The 13,677-nt window shown below is 38.0% G+C and overlaps 1 protein-coding gene across 1 annotated transcript in view; it reads left to right on the top strand.

The window, feature by feature from the left end:
• The window catches only part of LOC126158234 (uncharacterized), a 679,797-nt gene that overhangs the window by 623,422 nt on the left and 42,698 nt on the right, over positions 1-13,677 (top strand). Inside the window, exon 13 of the mRNA XM_049916428.1 lies at positions 7,038-7,197. Coding sequence (XP_049772385.1) covers positions 7,038-7,197 — 160 coding nt within the window. The remainder of the gene's footprint in view (positions 1-7,037; positions 7,198-13,677) is intronic.

Genomic DNA, 13,677 nt, shown 5'->3' with positions numbered 1-13,677 from the left:
CCTTTGCCTCATTTTACATCCATTATGCAGTAGTCTCGTTTCCTTTAGGAGTTTCTTTCTGTAGGAGTTTCTTTACAGTAATAATATACCATGGAGGGTCCCTTCCATCATGAACTCTTCTACTGCGTGCATATCTATTCAGTGCAGGGTTTAAAAAACCTTTAAACTTCGGCCATAGTTCTACTACATGCTCCTGTCCTAAGCTAAAAGTTTCAACTGATTAGCTTCTCAAGGTGGGATCCACAGTCATGCAGAATTACTTAAAGGACATCATATTTGTCATTAACTGTGGAATTTATTTATTTCACAATTGCAGTATCAGCCTTTGGGCCATTTTGAAGTGGTACTGCAAAAGATTTTGCTTCAACACATGTCAGACTTTAAAATCCTCCAAAATGTATACATGTAATTGCCAAAGTAAGAATTTTCACTGTGAAATACAGTAACATCAGACAAAAATCAAACAATGGAAAATCAGGATGGAATGTAACAATATTATGAGGAGGAAAGTTGCTACTCTTCATATAATAGAGATGCTGAGTCACAACAAAAAGGCTTGTAAGACCTTACTTCTTTCCTGTGTTTCTCTTGTTGCTTTATAAACCCCTTACCTCATGGCTCATACCTCAGACCTAGATGCAAGACCTGTCCCATACGTCCCCCCACCACCACCTACTCCAGTCCAGTCACTAACATCACTTATCCCATCAAAGGCAGGCCTACCTGTAAAACCTGTCAAGTGGTCTACAAGCTAAGCTGCAATCACTGTGTTGCATTATATGTAGGCATGACATCCAACAAGCTGTCTGTCCGCATTAATGGCCACCAACCAACTGTGGTCAAGAAAGAAGTGGACCACTCTGTTGCTGAACACGCTGCCAAACATGATACCCCTCTTCTCAATGACTGCTTCACAGCCTGTGCCATATGGATCCTTCACACCAACACCAGCTTTTCTGAACTGCGCAGGTGGGAACTTTCCCTGCAATACATCCTCTGTTCCCGTAACCCTCCTGGCCTCAACCTTCATTAGTCGCTGTGCTCGCCCATCCAGCCCCTTCCCTGCTCCCATTCCAGCACTAGACATTCCTCATTCCACCACCACACCCAGACTTACGCCCACCCACTCGCCATTCCCATCATGCACTGGTACTGCTGCTGGCAGTGTGGTTGCAGTTGCTTGAGACTGCAATAATGCGTGTGAGTTGCATTTGCGTGTGTGTGTGTGTGTGTGTGTGTGTGTGTGTGTGTGTGGCGCGCGCGCATGCGCGTGTTCGCTCGTGCTTGTGTGCGTGTGTGCACACGCGCCCGCTTGTGCGCGCGCATGCGTGTGCGTGTCTATTGGTGACGAAGGCCAATGGCTGAAAGCTTTAAGTGTGAAACTCTTTTTGTTGTGCTTATCTGCGACTCAGCATCTCCATTATATGGTGAGTGGCAACTTTCTTCTTATAATATTGTTACATTCCATCCTGGATTTTCCATTGATTTAAATGTCTCCCAGTAAAAGACCAGTTTGTTGACTCTATTATTGTAGAATTGTTTGCTTTTCTGATGGAACTATACCCTCACCTCTGCTTGCATTGCATCATTACTATCAAAGTGAAGTCCTTGAAGGTGTCCTTTAAGTTCTGGAAACAGATGAGAAGTGGGTGCGGCCAAGTCATGAGTATACAGATGATGATTGATGACAGTTACCCAAGGCATCATATTGTTGCAGATGTCATAGAGTGGGTGTGCGGTCTGAAATTGTCATGCTGAAGGAGAGGATGCTCCATGTGTTGATGAACTTTTGAAATTCATGTATTTAGGAACTCGATTAAAGCCTGCTGTTTCTCATGCACTGACATAGTTACGTTACATACTATGATTCAGAACCTTCTAGCAGCACAGGGTTGCATCAGGAAAGTTGACTGAGTAAAATGCATGACATGTAACACCTCGACCTGTATTGAGAACAGAATAAAATATTTGGAGGAATTAGTTTTCAGCACACCCTTGTATTTTACATGCTTAATGTGAAAATGAGGAAAGCAGATATTGATAACATTACAGCATTTCAGTATATCGCATTGTTAGAAGACACAAGATGTCAAGACCTTAATTCACTGAGAATGCTTTTAATTCTACATGTGGTATTCACAGTTACTTTTACACTTACAGTCTTTATATAGTCTATGTACAAATATGCAACAAATTATGTGGTGTACAGTTTGTAAAAAGAAAATAGTATGTTTTTGCATGCTGTCTTTTACAAAAAAAATGTACTTTTTAAAATGGTTACTAGTTTTTAAAATTTATTCATGCTGCATTGGATAGGAAGATGATGAATTATCTGTAAGTACTGTATTATAAAGCAGTTTTTCTCTTAAGAAAATTTGTTTTTACTGGCCAGTGGTTCATCAACAGTTACAGACAACATATGTAATTTATTTTTTATTTTATTATTATTAATATTATTGTTATTATTATTTATTTTTATTTTATTTTTATGTTATGTTATTTGTGGGTTTTGTAATTTGATGTGAAGGACAGAAAATTTAACTTCGATCAAAAGTAAGAAAAAACATAAAGAATTTTAGATTCTATTTTGTAACAAAACAGAAGATTTGGCCGTAATGGTTGCGTATTTGCAAAAGTTTCATTTCACTGGTAAAAACAGGCCGTGAAGCTAATGTTTAAGGCCCTATTTATTTCAATGTGTCCTCATTTGCAAATATTTTACTTTGAACTGTCATATTTTATGAGATAAATGAATTTTTGTATGTGTGAGATGAGCTATTACAACTTTTGTGTGGGAAGAGTATGTTGTAGCCAGAGGTAGTGGGATTGTGGGTGGAGGAGATTGGAAGTTTCCAGTTCATTCATCATCTTAGGTTTTATATGAATTGTATGCCAGAATAGATTGATCGACTCAGACAGATCAAAAAGTATTATGTGATTCACACACAAATATTTCTGTTGCTATTCTTCATGATTAACATTATTATTATCCAAATGAGCCTTTTTAAATGCTATTTAGGATTTGTTAACTTTTTATCCATTCTTAATAAATGCCTGATGTCCAGCTAATTAAATGTGCTAATGTCAGCAACATTGGTTGGTAGTTACTGCATCTTAATAGAGTGTATTTTCTTTCACTGATTAGTTTATTGACTGGAGGAGATAACAATTTAGGCGGAAGTATTTGTGTAATACTTGTAATAAACATATTACTTCCTTAACATCTAAATTTTGATAGAACTATAACATTCAAGAGGCTAAAACACCAGCCATTTTTTTGCTTGGCGTGCAGTAGATGAAGAGAGAATGAAAAATGGGATTTAGATCTTCATTTCCTGTATTTACACACTTTTGTCCACTTAGAGTGGTTGAGATAGAATTAGTTCATTGTAAGTTTCAAAATTTAGTTGCTTCTTCTATAAGGTGAGTGGTGATGCAGCTTTTGAGATACCTGCATTACTATTTTGTGATACACACAGTGTGGTAATGATAAGCCATACTTCATCATGGCACCATGCACTGTTGCACCTGACTATTTCATTCAGTGTCTCTGCAGCTATTTCCTGTAGATGCATGCAGTAGCATTGGTACAGGACTAGATTTTCCTAAACCACTTTGTATTTGCATGTTAAGTGAATTTTTCATTTGGCATGTGTGCAACCTATTGTTGAACATGCAACAGATCATCTAATATAGCTGATACTTTTTGCACTGCAGTGCCACGTTTAACCTGTGGTAGTTCACCAGATAGCTTTTCATAATAAGTGAACTCATTTGATTTTGTTATGATGTAAGATGTTTTCATGGCAGGTAATGTAATACTTTCTTCTTTTGTCTGTGACTACAGGTTCTCTCTTATGGCTTATTCATCTCCCTGGAAATATACCCCCTTGCTTCCTCCCCCTGTTCTTGAAAAAGACACTTGAGGAGAGAAAGACTGAGTCACTTTATTTCCATATTCACTTGTGAACGTCTTGTAATCCGGAGTCCTTTTATAATTATAGATCCCTGAAAAAGAGGTACAGTTTTTAAAAGTTTAAGATTCACTAACTTCAGAAAATTTTCATAAGCCCAAAAGCAAATAAACAGTTAAGCTGAAAGAGATATTACCAAAGCCAGAACATATGGTACTCTAATTCAGTTCTATATGATAGAACTATCTGTAACTTAAACACAGTATGCTTTATGGCTTGAACACTGATCTGCACATAATTACAATAATGAAAAGTCCTGTATAGAATATAAAAAGTGACTGAGAAAACAGTCCAATACTCAGCAATGTCGAGTGGCACGTCAAACGTAGTGATGGCTTCTTCATATTGCCTTATATGACACTCATTTCCTTTCTGATTAGGATGAAGGCCACTCTTCATGAATGGTTGTCCAGATAGATTGGTGTAGCATAGGAGAAGACCGATGACACTCTGTGGCAGATACAAAATTGGGATTAAATATGAGAAAGATCAATAACTACAGAGCTGAAGAGAGAGGGGAGGAGTGGATCATGTGAGATACAGGCAGGGTGTGGGAGGAGAAAGGTACAAAGATGAGAAAAAAGTAGGATGAAAAATTATAAGAGAAGAAAGGGTTATAGGAGGAAACCAGTAAGGGAAGAGTAGAGAATGGAGGGTGGCAGAGAATTAAGTCAGGGGGATTACCAGAACAGAGAATGTGCTGAAAGGACATTCCCATTCAAGCAGTTCAGAACAGCCATGTGGGACAGATACCGTATTTACTCGAATCTAAGCCGCACTCAAATCTAAGCCACACCTGAAAAATGAGACTCGAAATCAAGGAAAAAAAATTTTCCCGAATCCTAAGCTGCACCTGGAATTTGAGACTTGAAATTCAAGACGAGAGAAAAGTCTTAGACCGCACCTCCAAATTGAAACAAAGTTGGTCCATTGTAACATGAGACACAATTTAGGTCGAGTGGATGAAGATACAGCTACAGTAGCTTGGTTCGAGTTGTAAGCTTAACAGTTAAGATTTACCAAGTAGCCATTGCTATGTGTCAGGTGCTCCATCCATATTTATACAGGTACCCTTCCTTTTTCATGTGCTTCGTCTGGTTTGAATCGATTGCTTATTGTGCTTTGATCTGATAAGTGCCGTTCTCTTTGTTATAGGTGTTTATGTCACTCTAAGCTGAAACTGCATTATTGTACTGTGTCATGCATTGTTTTTCCGCCACTTACAAAAAAAAAAAAAAAAAAAAAAAAAAAAAAAAGAGGAATTGTCTCATAAGCGAAACAAAGGCAAGAGACTGTTATTTGTTGTTACTTACACTGCTGCTTTCTTTGATAATGATCAACAAGAACAAAATAATATACTGCATATGATAGAAGATGTTCTGAATGAGAGTTTAGCGAAAAATTTTCTCCGTTTGAAAATCTTTGCAGGCGCCTCTTTAGTACATTACATTCTGTACAGAAATTAGAGTCATCTTAGATCTTCATTTCTGACTATCACTATTCAGCATAAGAATTATACAAATATAAACATGACATAATATGTATATTCTTCCGTGTTTGCTGTTGTCTGACTCTAGTTTTGTAGCTTATTAGGCAGACAGGATTTAAATGAGATAGCAGCAAACACAAAAGAATATACGGCATTATGTTTACATTCTTCTACCTTTTCTTTTAATTTATTTGCAGATGCAGAGGTTTTGGTGCCAATATTTATCATTGTGTCTGCAAAGCATGCCTGTGTAGCGCTCATATATTCGACGGCAGAAGTTAGTTGTGGCGGCACCTACCAACATTTTTCAGAACTTCCGCTTACTTTGCACTCAATTCTAAGTGGCAGGCAGTTTTTTGGATTACAAAAACTGGAAAAAAAGTGCGGCTTAGATTCGAGTAAATACGGTATTGAAGACGTTGTTCAAGTAACTAGTGTGGAGCCTGCAGTGTGTTCTGCAAGTGGGTGATCAAATTCGTCATTGGGGACAGTCTGGCATTGGCTATTCATGTAAGAAGACAGATGGTTAGATCAATGAATAGTAAATGCAGCACAGCTGGAATTTCATGTGTAGCTGTACCCTTGTTTGGATAGGAAATACTTGTGACTAAAATGTTGTATGATGTGATGGACGAGCGGAAGTGACAGATTTTGTAACTAGATCCTCCACAAGAGAATGGCTGAATGGAGGTAGCGGTCACATAGAGGTAGATCAAGATATTTTGTAGATTGATAGATGCCAGAGTATTACATTGGGGATGACTGCAGGGTTTATATTCTGACATGGCAAGAGATAGTCAAAGCACACATGATAAGGGGAGTACTCCACAGGGTCCAGTTTTCGAAGGGAATAGGTTTGGTATCTTTAAGAGGGAAATGTCACAGTAAATCTTTTCCAGGACTAGCTGACAGGACATTGTATTTCTTTAGTGACTGATAAGTTTATCAGCATATTTTGGTATCCATGCTCTCCATTGAAAATGTGGTACCCTTGGGGTAAGTGGGACTTGAAGTAGAATTTGTGACAGTTGGTGGGTCTTATGTTTGATATCAACAGAAGTTTTTTCATGGAAACATCTGAGAGATGGAGAATGCCCATTTTATGTAATCATCATGTTACCACTACCTCTGTGAACCACCTCCACCCTTCTTTCTTCTCTTCTACCCAGGTAACAGTGTGTAAATGTTCATTGTGTCCCTTAGAACTGGGGGGAGGGGACTGGAAAAGAGAAATAGTTTACCCAGGAGTGAAGGAGCTAGTGGAATATACTTTGTTTCATTCTGTGTGTTTGCTCCACATATCAGTCAGCTATAAGTGAATTGTTCATTTTCCCATATGTACAGTAGACTGAAGGTGCAGCAAGAAAGTGTGTTTATACAGCAAAATATTTTAATACACATACAGGAATAATTTTTCTCTTATATAAAAATTAGTTCCATTGTTACACAGTCCTGTATATAATGTAAGTTAGTGGTTTTATTATTAACTAACTAATTTTGTGTTATTTACTGAAATGGTATCAGAGGAACATTTTATTTAGAACTAAGGCATTTCTATTTTCTTAAATTTTCAGGAGCAGAAGAAAAATGTATCATTTAAAAAGCAAAAATATCATTGTGTTTATGAATATCCTCGGGAAGTAAGTGACTCAGATAGTGAGGGAATAGAGTCACCAAGTCGCAAGCGATGGGACATGTACCAGCCTCCCAGCGTGGACTACGCTAGCTATGCAGGTTTGTATGAGATGAAAGTTTTCGATTTGCATTTCATTGCATTCATGCAAGTAATGAACTTGCTTTTTTGTCAAATCTCTATATCTGTATACTGGAAAAAATTGAACAGATTCTTGAAATTTTCTGAGTAGGTTTTCATGAAACATTTGATTTATTTCTCCCAGTGTCTGCGTTTGTTGTCATCTTCAATTAATCCATTGTAATGTGCCCCCACTAACCCAAGCAGTACTCCATTGTAAGACATAGGTATTGTAACAAAACTGAACTCTGACATAACTATGACATTTGTTAAACTTATGTCTTAACTGTGCTGTTTTACATTTTATTTACTCACATATTGTTGTCTCGGGTATTTGTTTGACATGAATGACTCTACTTATGACTAATTAATCCATTAGCCAAAGGTTACTATTTACTTACTGTTTGTGGATATTAATCTCAGTGAGATCTGATGGAATATTTATGCAGTATACCGGGTGGGTGTAATTGAACTTCCCTTGTTTAACACATTATAACATGGAAACTAATTACTGTATGAGTACCAAACTTGGTAGCATTAATGTCAAGGACATGGGAAAGAGAAAACTGCAGAATCATTTCAGTTGAAACACTTTTATGTGCTGCTATGGTACATCTTACCATTATACACCATTACCATTACTGCTACAAAAGGGGCTCAATATGGCATCCATCAGTGTCAGAAGAGTGTGAAAGCACAGGAATGCATTTTGCACAGACGAACTAAGCATGTTTGTAGGTATGCTGGCTACCTCTCTTGTTATGCTGTGCTTCAGATCAGCACATTTGTGAATGTTCCCCTGGTAAACCCCACCCTTCAGGTACCCCCTAAACCAAAAATCACAGGGAGTGAGGTCAGGTGATCAAGCTGGCCAAAAATTTTAAACTGATTGGCTGATAATTCGATCATTTCCAAATGTGTTTCAGAGAAGCAGGTGAACTTCATGAGCAATGTGCGGTGGGGCCCCACTGTAGAGTTCAATATGTCTCTCCCCTGTAAGGCGGGTATGACATTCTGGCGAAGCACATCACAGTAATGCTAGCATGTCACACTGCATGTCTTTGGTCTTCGAGCACCAACTGTTCAAAAAAGAATGGGCCAGTGATGAATGTAGCTGTGAAGCCACACCATACGGTGACACTTTCACCATTCAGAGGAACTTCATGCACAGTGACTGGAGGTGAAGATCCCCACAGTCGGCAATTCTGTGTGTTCACCTCACCTGTCAGAGAAAAATGAGCTCCGTCTGTCCATGGGATGGTCCAGGGCCAGCCGTCACCAACTTCAATCTTTGTAAGAAAGTGGAGAGTGAAATCAACATGTTGTTGTGCATCCTGTGGTGCAAGCTGCCATATCATATGGATCTTGTCCAGATACTATTTGAGAGTGTTTCGAAGCACCTTCCATACAGTGGATCATGGATGTTCAACTGTTGTGACACAGCAAGCGCACTGCTTGACGATCGGGAATTGCGCGCAGCATTGCCATGGCAACAGTGATTTCATCAACCACCTGTGGTGCAACTGGTCATTGGCCTTTTCCCGGAGCAACGCCCAGTTCTCCAGTTGATTCAAACTTCTTCATCACACTCCACATGACAGGTGGAGAAAAAAGACACTTCCGTAATCCTTTCATCCGGTGATATTCTTGAAGTGCAGCTGCAGCATTACTGTTGTTTTGATAACAGAGCTTCACCAATAATGCCGTGCTCCTTTTGTCCAAGCTCATGTTGACATGTCAACAAGTGCACTGTGACTGGTCAGGTGCGTGAGAGTATGAATCACAATGACTGATCACGGCACCTAGTGGTTATAGTTGGAACTGGACAGTGGCACTGTGATGCACAGAAATTGTGCACCTTCTGCTCTGGGCATTAATGCTACCAAGTTTGGTACTTGAAAAGTTATTAGTTTTTATGTTATAATGTGTTAAATAGTGAAAGCTTTATTATAACCACCCGGTACAATTGACAGACCTTCATCAAAACATGTATTTTGCAGAAGTGTGAGATCACAAATGATATGCATAAATAGATTTCAGTATTTAGTGCTCTAGAGTATTAATGTTCCTTTGAAGTGAAATGGTGAATTTATTTAGGAATATGGAGTACAGACATATCAGGTGTTTGCACTAGTAATTTGTTTTTGAAGTCCTCATAAGTACCAACAAAATAAATCAAAATGTGTTTTATTAATATCACATAAGTGCAGCTCTTTCTCTCTGATAAATTAGTCTGTGACAACCACATCCATACAGGTTATCCTTTGAACTTGGATTTGTGGAATATTATATGGAAATGAAAGATAATTATTAGATAGGGGATAAAAATTAATGACTACAATGATATCATAGCAACATTGGTGTGTAGGGTAGAAAAAAGGATAAAAAGCCTGGAAAATCAAATGAAATGTGTGTCAGCTTGTCTGTGAAGTCACATATTTATCATTAACTCCATAGGGAAAATGTGGAGTAATTGTGGCAAGAGCTCCTTTGGGTGATAAAGATAATTCATTTTGTTGCTTGTTGATCATTTAAGTTTCAAAATAGATGTGTATTAAATGTCAGCTGCAATTGTGAACTCTCTTTTTGTATATTATCTTTCAGAACGGTATCTGTCTGGTGCAGTTTGAAGCCGAATTTTATTTCATTCATAATTTACTACTTTTTCTGAGATTTGATATACTAATAATGCAAAAATAAGGGAAGCATTTTGTGTCAGTCAGTTATTTATGTACTTATACACAATGAGTGAATATAGTCTGCTAGTGCAGACTATTTTCATTTATTTGAGGCTGACTGTCCACATAAATTTAGTTAGCAAAGTCTACAGCAAAATTTGTTGGACGAGTTCTGAGACAATGCAACAAGGAGAGCCCTGATGATTGTGGAATATTTGGGAACTGTGTGTGTGTTAAGTTTTGTGACGTGTAACTCTTAATGTCGTGAGAAATGAATTAAAGTTGTATAGATTGAGCTATATGGGGAGAGATGCAATTCTGCATAATGTAGACATATTTCTAAGAGATATCTTATAATCCTGTGGGCTATATTCTTGTTTGAGAAACACCTTTCATAAATGTGAAAACCACAGTATTCAATGAAGTCATTATCTTTCACAAATGTAATATTTCTTATGTCAACAATACCACATTAGTGTAGGAGAATGCTGAAAAGGTGAACTTGTTTTGAGTTCAGTTCAGAAGGGAAGGATAGAATAAGGAAAAGATGAGAAAAGAAAACAAATATTGCTCTCGGAAAAAGAGAAAAATAATATAAAAAGAGTGTAACGGAAAGGTTTTAGTAATACACATTAGTGTATTAGTAGAGGGTGCTGTCAGATTTAAATTCAGATATAATGTCCCAGTTTGACTGGCATATAGAACAGTACCCAACTATCATTTACTCTCAGATTTATTTTGCCTTTACTTTACATCAGAATGAATGTCATAGTAGGTTTCTCTCTCTTTTTATGGGCAAGTGTCTTCTGTAAAACTTAAAAATAATTCATTGACTTGTGCTGCTTCAGTGAAACAAACTTAAATACGAATGGTTATCAAAATAATACTACCTGATGCGACTTCATTGTAAACTTTTCTTACCTGCAACAGCATATTATGTTGTGTTGTGGAAGACCATATTTGGTGATTGCAAATAGCCATACTCTTGGGATCGGCATTTAATTGGTCATTTAAGCACAATGATGAGCATCCAGTTTTATTTATTTATTTATTTCGAGCTCTATAGACCCATACATAGACAGTTCACAGGAAATTGAATGAGTTTAGTTTTACAAATTATTGTTTGTACATGATTACATAGAATTTATGATACTGAAGGTGTATATAAGTAACAGAAACTTATGAGCCACCATATGTTCTTGACTAGGAAGATACAGATATACATAAATTTAAGTTACGCTATACCTTTATGAGGTATAAGACTAGGAATGATATTATATCCTTCAAAACACCTCATCTGTGCTCCTGATTTGTTGTTTCTGACAAGCAGCTTTTGTTGAAATTAAATTGGTGCTAGTGGCTGATCAAGAAAGCCGCATGCCCATTAAAGATATTATTGAAAGAGATATTTGTGCTGTAGAAGAAGTTAGTTTTCTGTAAACTATGCAGTTGAGATGTACTAGGAATTTTTCCCCAAGGGAAATGTTAACTATGTTCTGCCCATGATGAAAATTGACAGACTTGGTGTAGTTGCTTAGCACCGGCTAGCATCTAAAGCTACAACTGAACAATAACTGCTTCATCATGTGACCACCAATGACTAGTTATTGACAACTGAATAAAACTCAGTACTGGGTAACTTCTGTTTAATATGGCACAACATCACATTTAATAAACAAGATGTACTGTGTTTACAATACCAGAGTTTATATGTCAGGTCTGCCAAGTCATTGTTCACTCTAGCAAATAATCTGGATGACTTCAGTACTGGCAATTTCTATTGTATGTTGTGCAATTTGGTGATATCTAGTGTCACAAACCCTCAGCAGTTAAAGACAATGTTTCAAAGAGTGACAATAGTAAGACCACAGAAAGGCACAAATTGTGAAGTACACTGCTAGTTGTAGCCTGTCTTCAGAAGTTCCTACTAAAGTGGATTCCCAAGTTCTCACTTGTTTTTTTGGAGGATATATCAAAGAAAAAATCAAACATCATAGTATGTCTGAAAAACAACATCCTTGTGAGATTGTAATACTAATCATGTGTGCGCTCTAGAAAATGTTAGTGTGTTGTAAGCTATGCAGTTGATACAAAGCAAAAGACTTTTAGCAAGGCAAGTTTGTTGAGCAGGTTTATAGAAGACTGCCAGTGGTTTACATTTATGGAGAGCATTAGTGCCCAAGGTGTTGACCATGGAAAACAGATGGCATAAGAACTCAGAGAGGATCTAGAAACATCTTCTTTTGCATTATAATTCAATTAAAGTTGCAAAGACTTAACATAATGGCCAAATGGCACAGTTTCAAACCTTGCCCATCACAAATACATTAATATGATCTGAATGATGTGGAGAATTTGCAACAGTGAGTAATGAGATTTATCATCATACTTTTGACATGTTTGGTTAATGTGTGGCAGAACTACAAACAAGCTTACATACATGTTTCTTACCATTAAACAATGGAGACAACCTTCAGGTGCTATGGGCCACAGTTTTATGATATTCTGGCGTGCTTGATGTTAATACCTTAGGACAATGTATGATGAAAGAATGTGTGGACATTTTAGGTGAGCAAAATAATAACAACAACAACACACATTTTATTATTATTATTATTATTATTATTATTAATTGTATGAAAAGAATAGCTGCTACTCACCATGTAGCGGAGATGCTGAAATACAGATAAGCACAACAAAAAGGTTGTCAGCTAGTAAGCTTTTGGCCAAAGTGCCCTTCATTGGAATTAAACAAAACACACACACACACACACACACACACACACACACACACACACACTCACTCGTGCGCAAACGCAACTCACAAATGCGTGACCACAGTCTCTGGCTGCTGAGGCCAGATCGTGAGCAGCACAGGCTGTGACATCAGGATCCTTTCCACCAACACCAGCTTTTCTGAATTGCACAGGTGGGAACTCTTGCTGCAGTATATCCTACATTCCTGTAACCCTCCTGGCCTCAACCTTCGTTTGTCATTATTCCTTACCCACCTAGCCCTTCTCCTGTTCCCATTTCAGCACTACACTGCCGTATATTCCACCAATGCACCGACAGTCTCTTTATTTCTCTCCGTTTCTGCTGCTCCCCTCCCCTCCTCCAACCTCCGTCTAACCTCCTGACTGCACCTAGCTGCCCTACCCTCTTTGCACCTTGTCCCGGTATGTTCCCACACCCTTACCTTGCATTCCTCCCCCTCCCCAACCCAGGTCCTCTGTACCCTCACCACCCTGTAGATTCTCCCATCATGCACTGCTGCTCGCAGTCAGGCCTTGGCAGCCAGAGGCTATTGTCACATGCGTGTGAGTTGCGGCTTGATATCTCCACTATATGGTGAGCAGCAGCTATTCTTTTCATAATATTGTCATTATTTCATCCTGGATTTTCCAATGTTTAATAGTAATGATGATGATAAATCAAAATCCAAGGCTGGCCACCAGACCTTATTCAAAAGTAGAGTTTATGAGCAACATCAAGCCTGTGCTCAGAGAGCTGGAACGATGTCAGGAAAAAATGAGCTGGGCAGAGAAGGTTAAGTACACAGAAAAAAGGATAGAACTTAACATTGCTGAAAAAGAAGTCTTCATATAAAGGATCAACAAGAGGGAAGTGGTGTAACAGCTGTTTAGAGGTGTCTGGTTTTACAACAAATGACCTGTGCAGTTTAATGCCAAACTATGGCAACGTGCAATAGTTTGACTATAGGCTCTGTACACAGTAGAATGCTTTGTGATTAATGGGAAATGTTTGTTTGTTTGCTGTTCA

The sequence above is a fragment of the Schistocerca cancellata genome, chromosome 2 (genome assembly GCF_023864275.1).
Source record: "Schistocerca cancellata isolate TAMUIC-IGC-003103 chromosome 2, iqSchCanc2.1, whole genome shotgun sequence".
Lineage (NCBI taxonomy): Eukaryota > Metazoa > Arthropoda > Insecta > Orthoptera > Acrididae > Schistocerca > Schistocerca cancellata.
The sequence above is the reverse complement of the archived record's forward strand: the minus strand, read 5'-3'. Positions and strand labels throughout refer to the sequence as shown.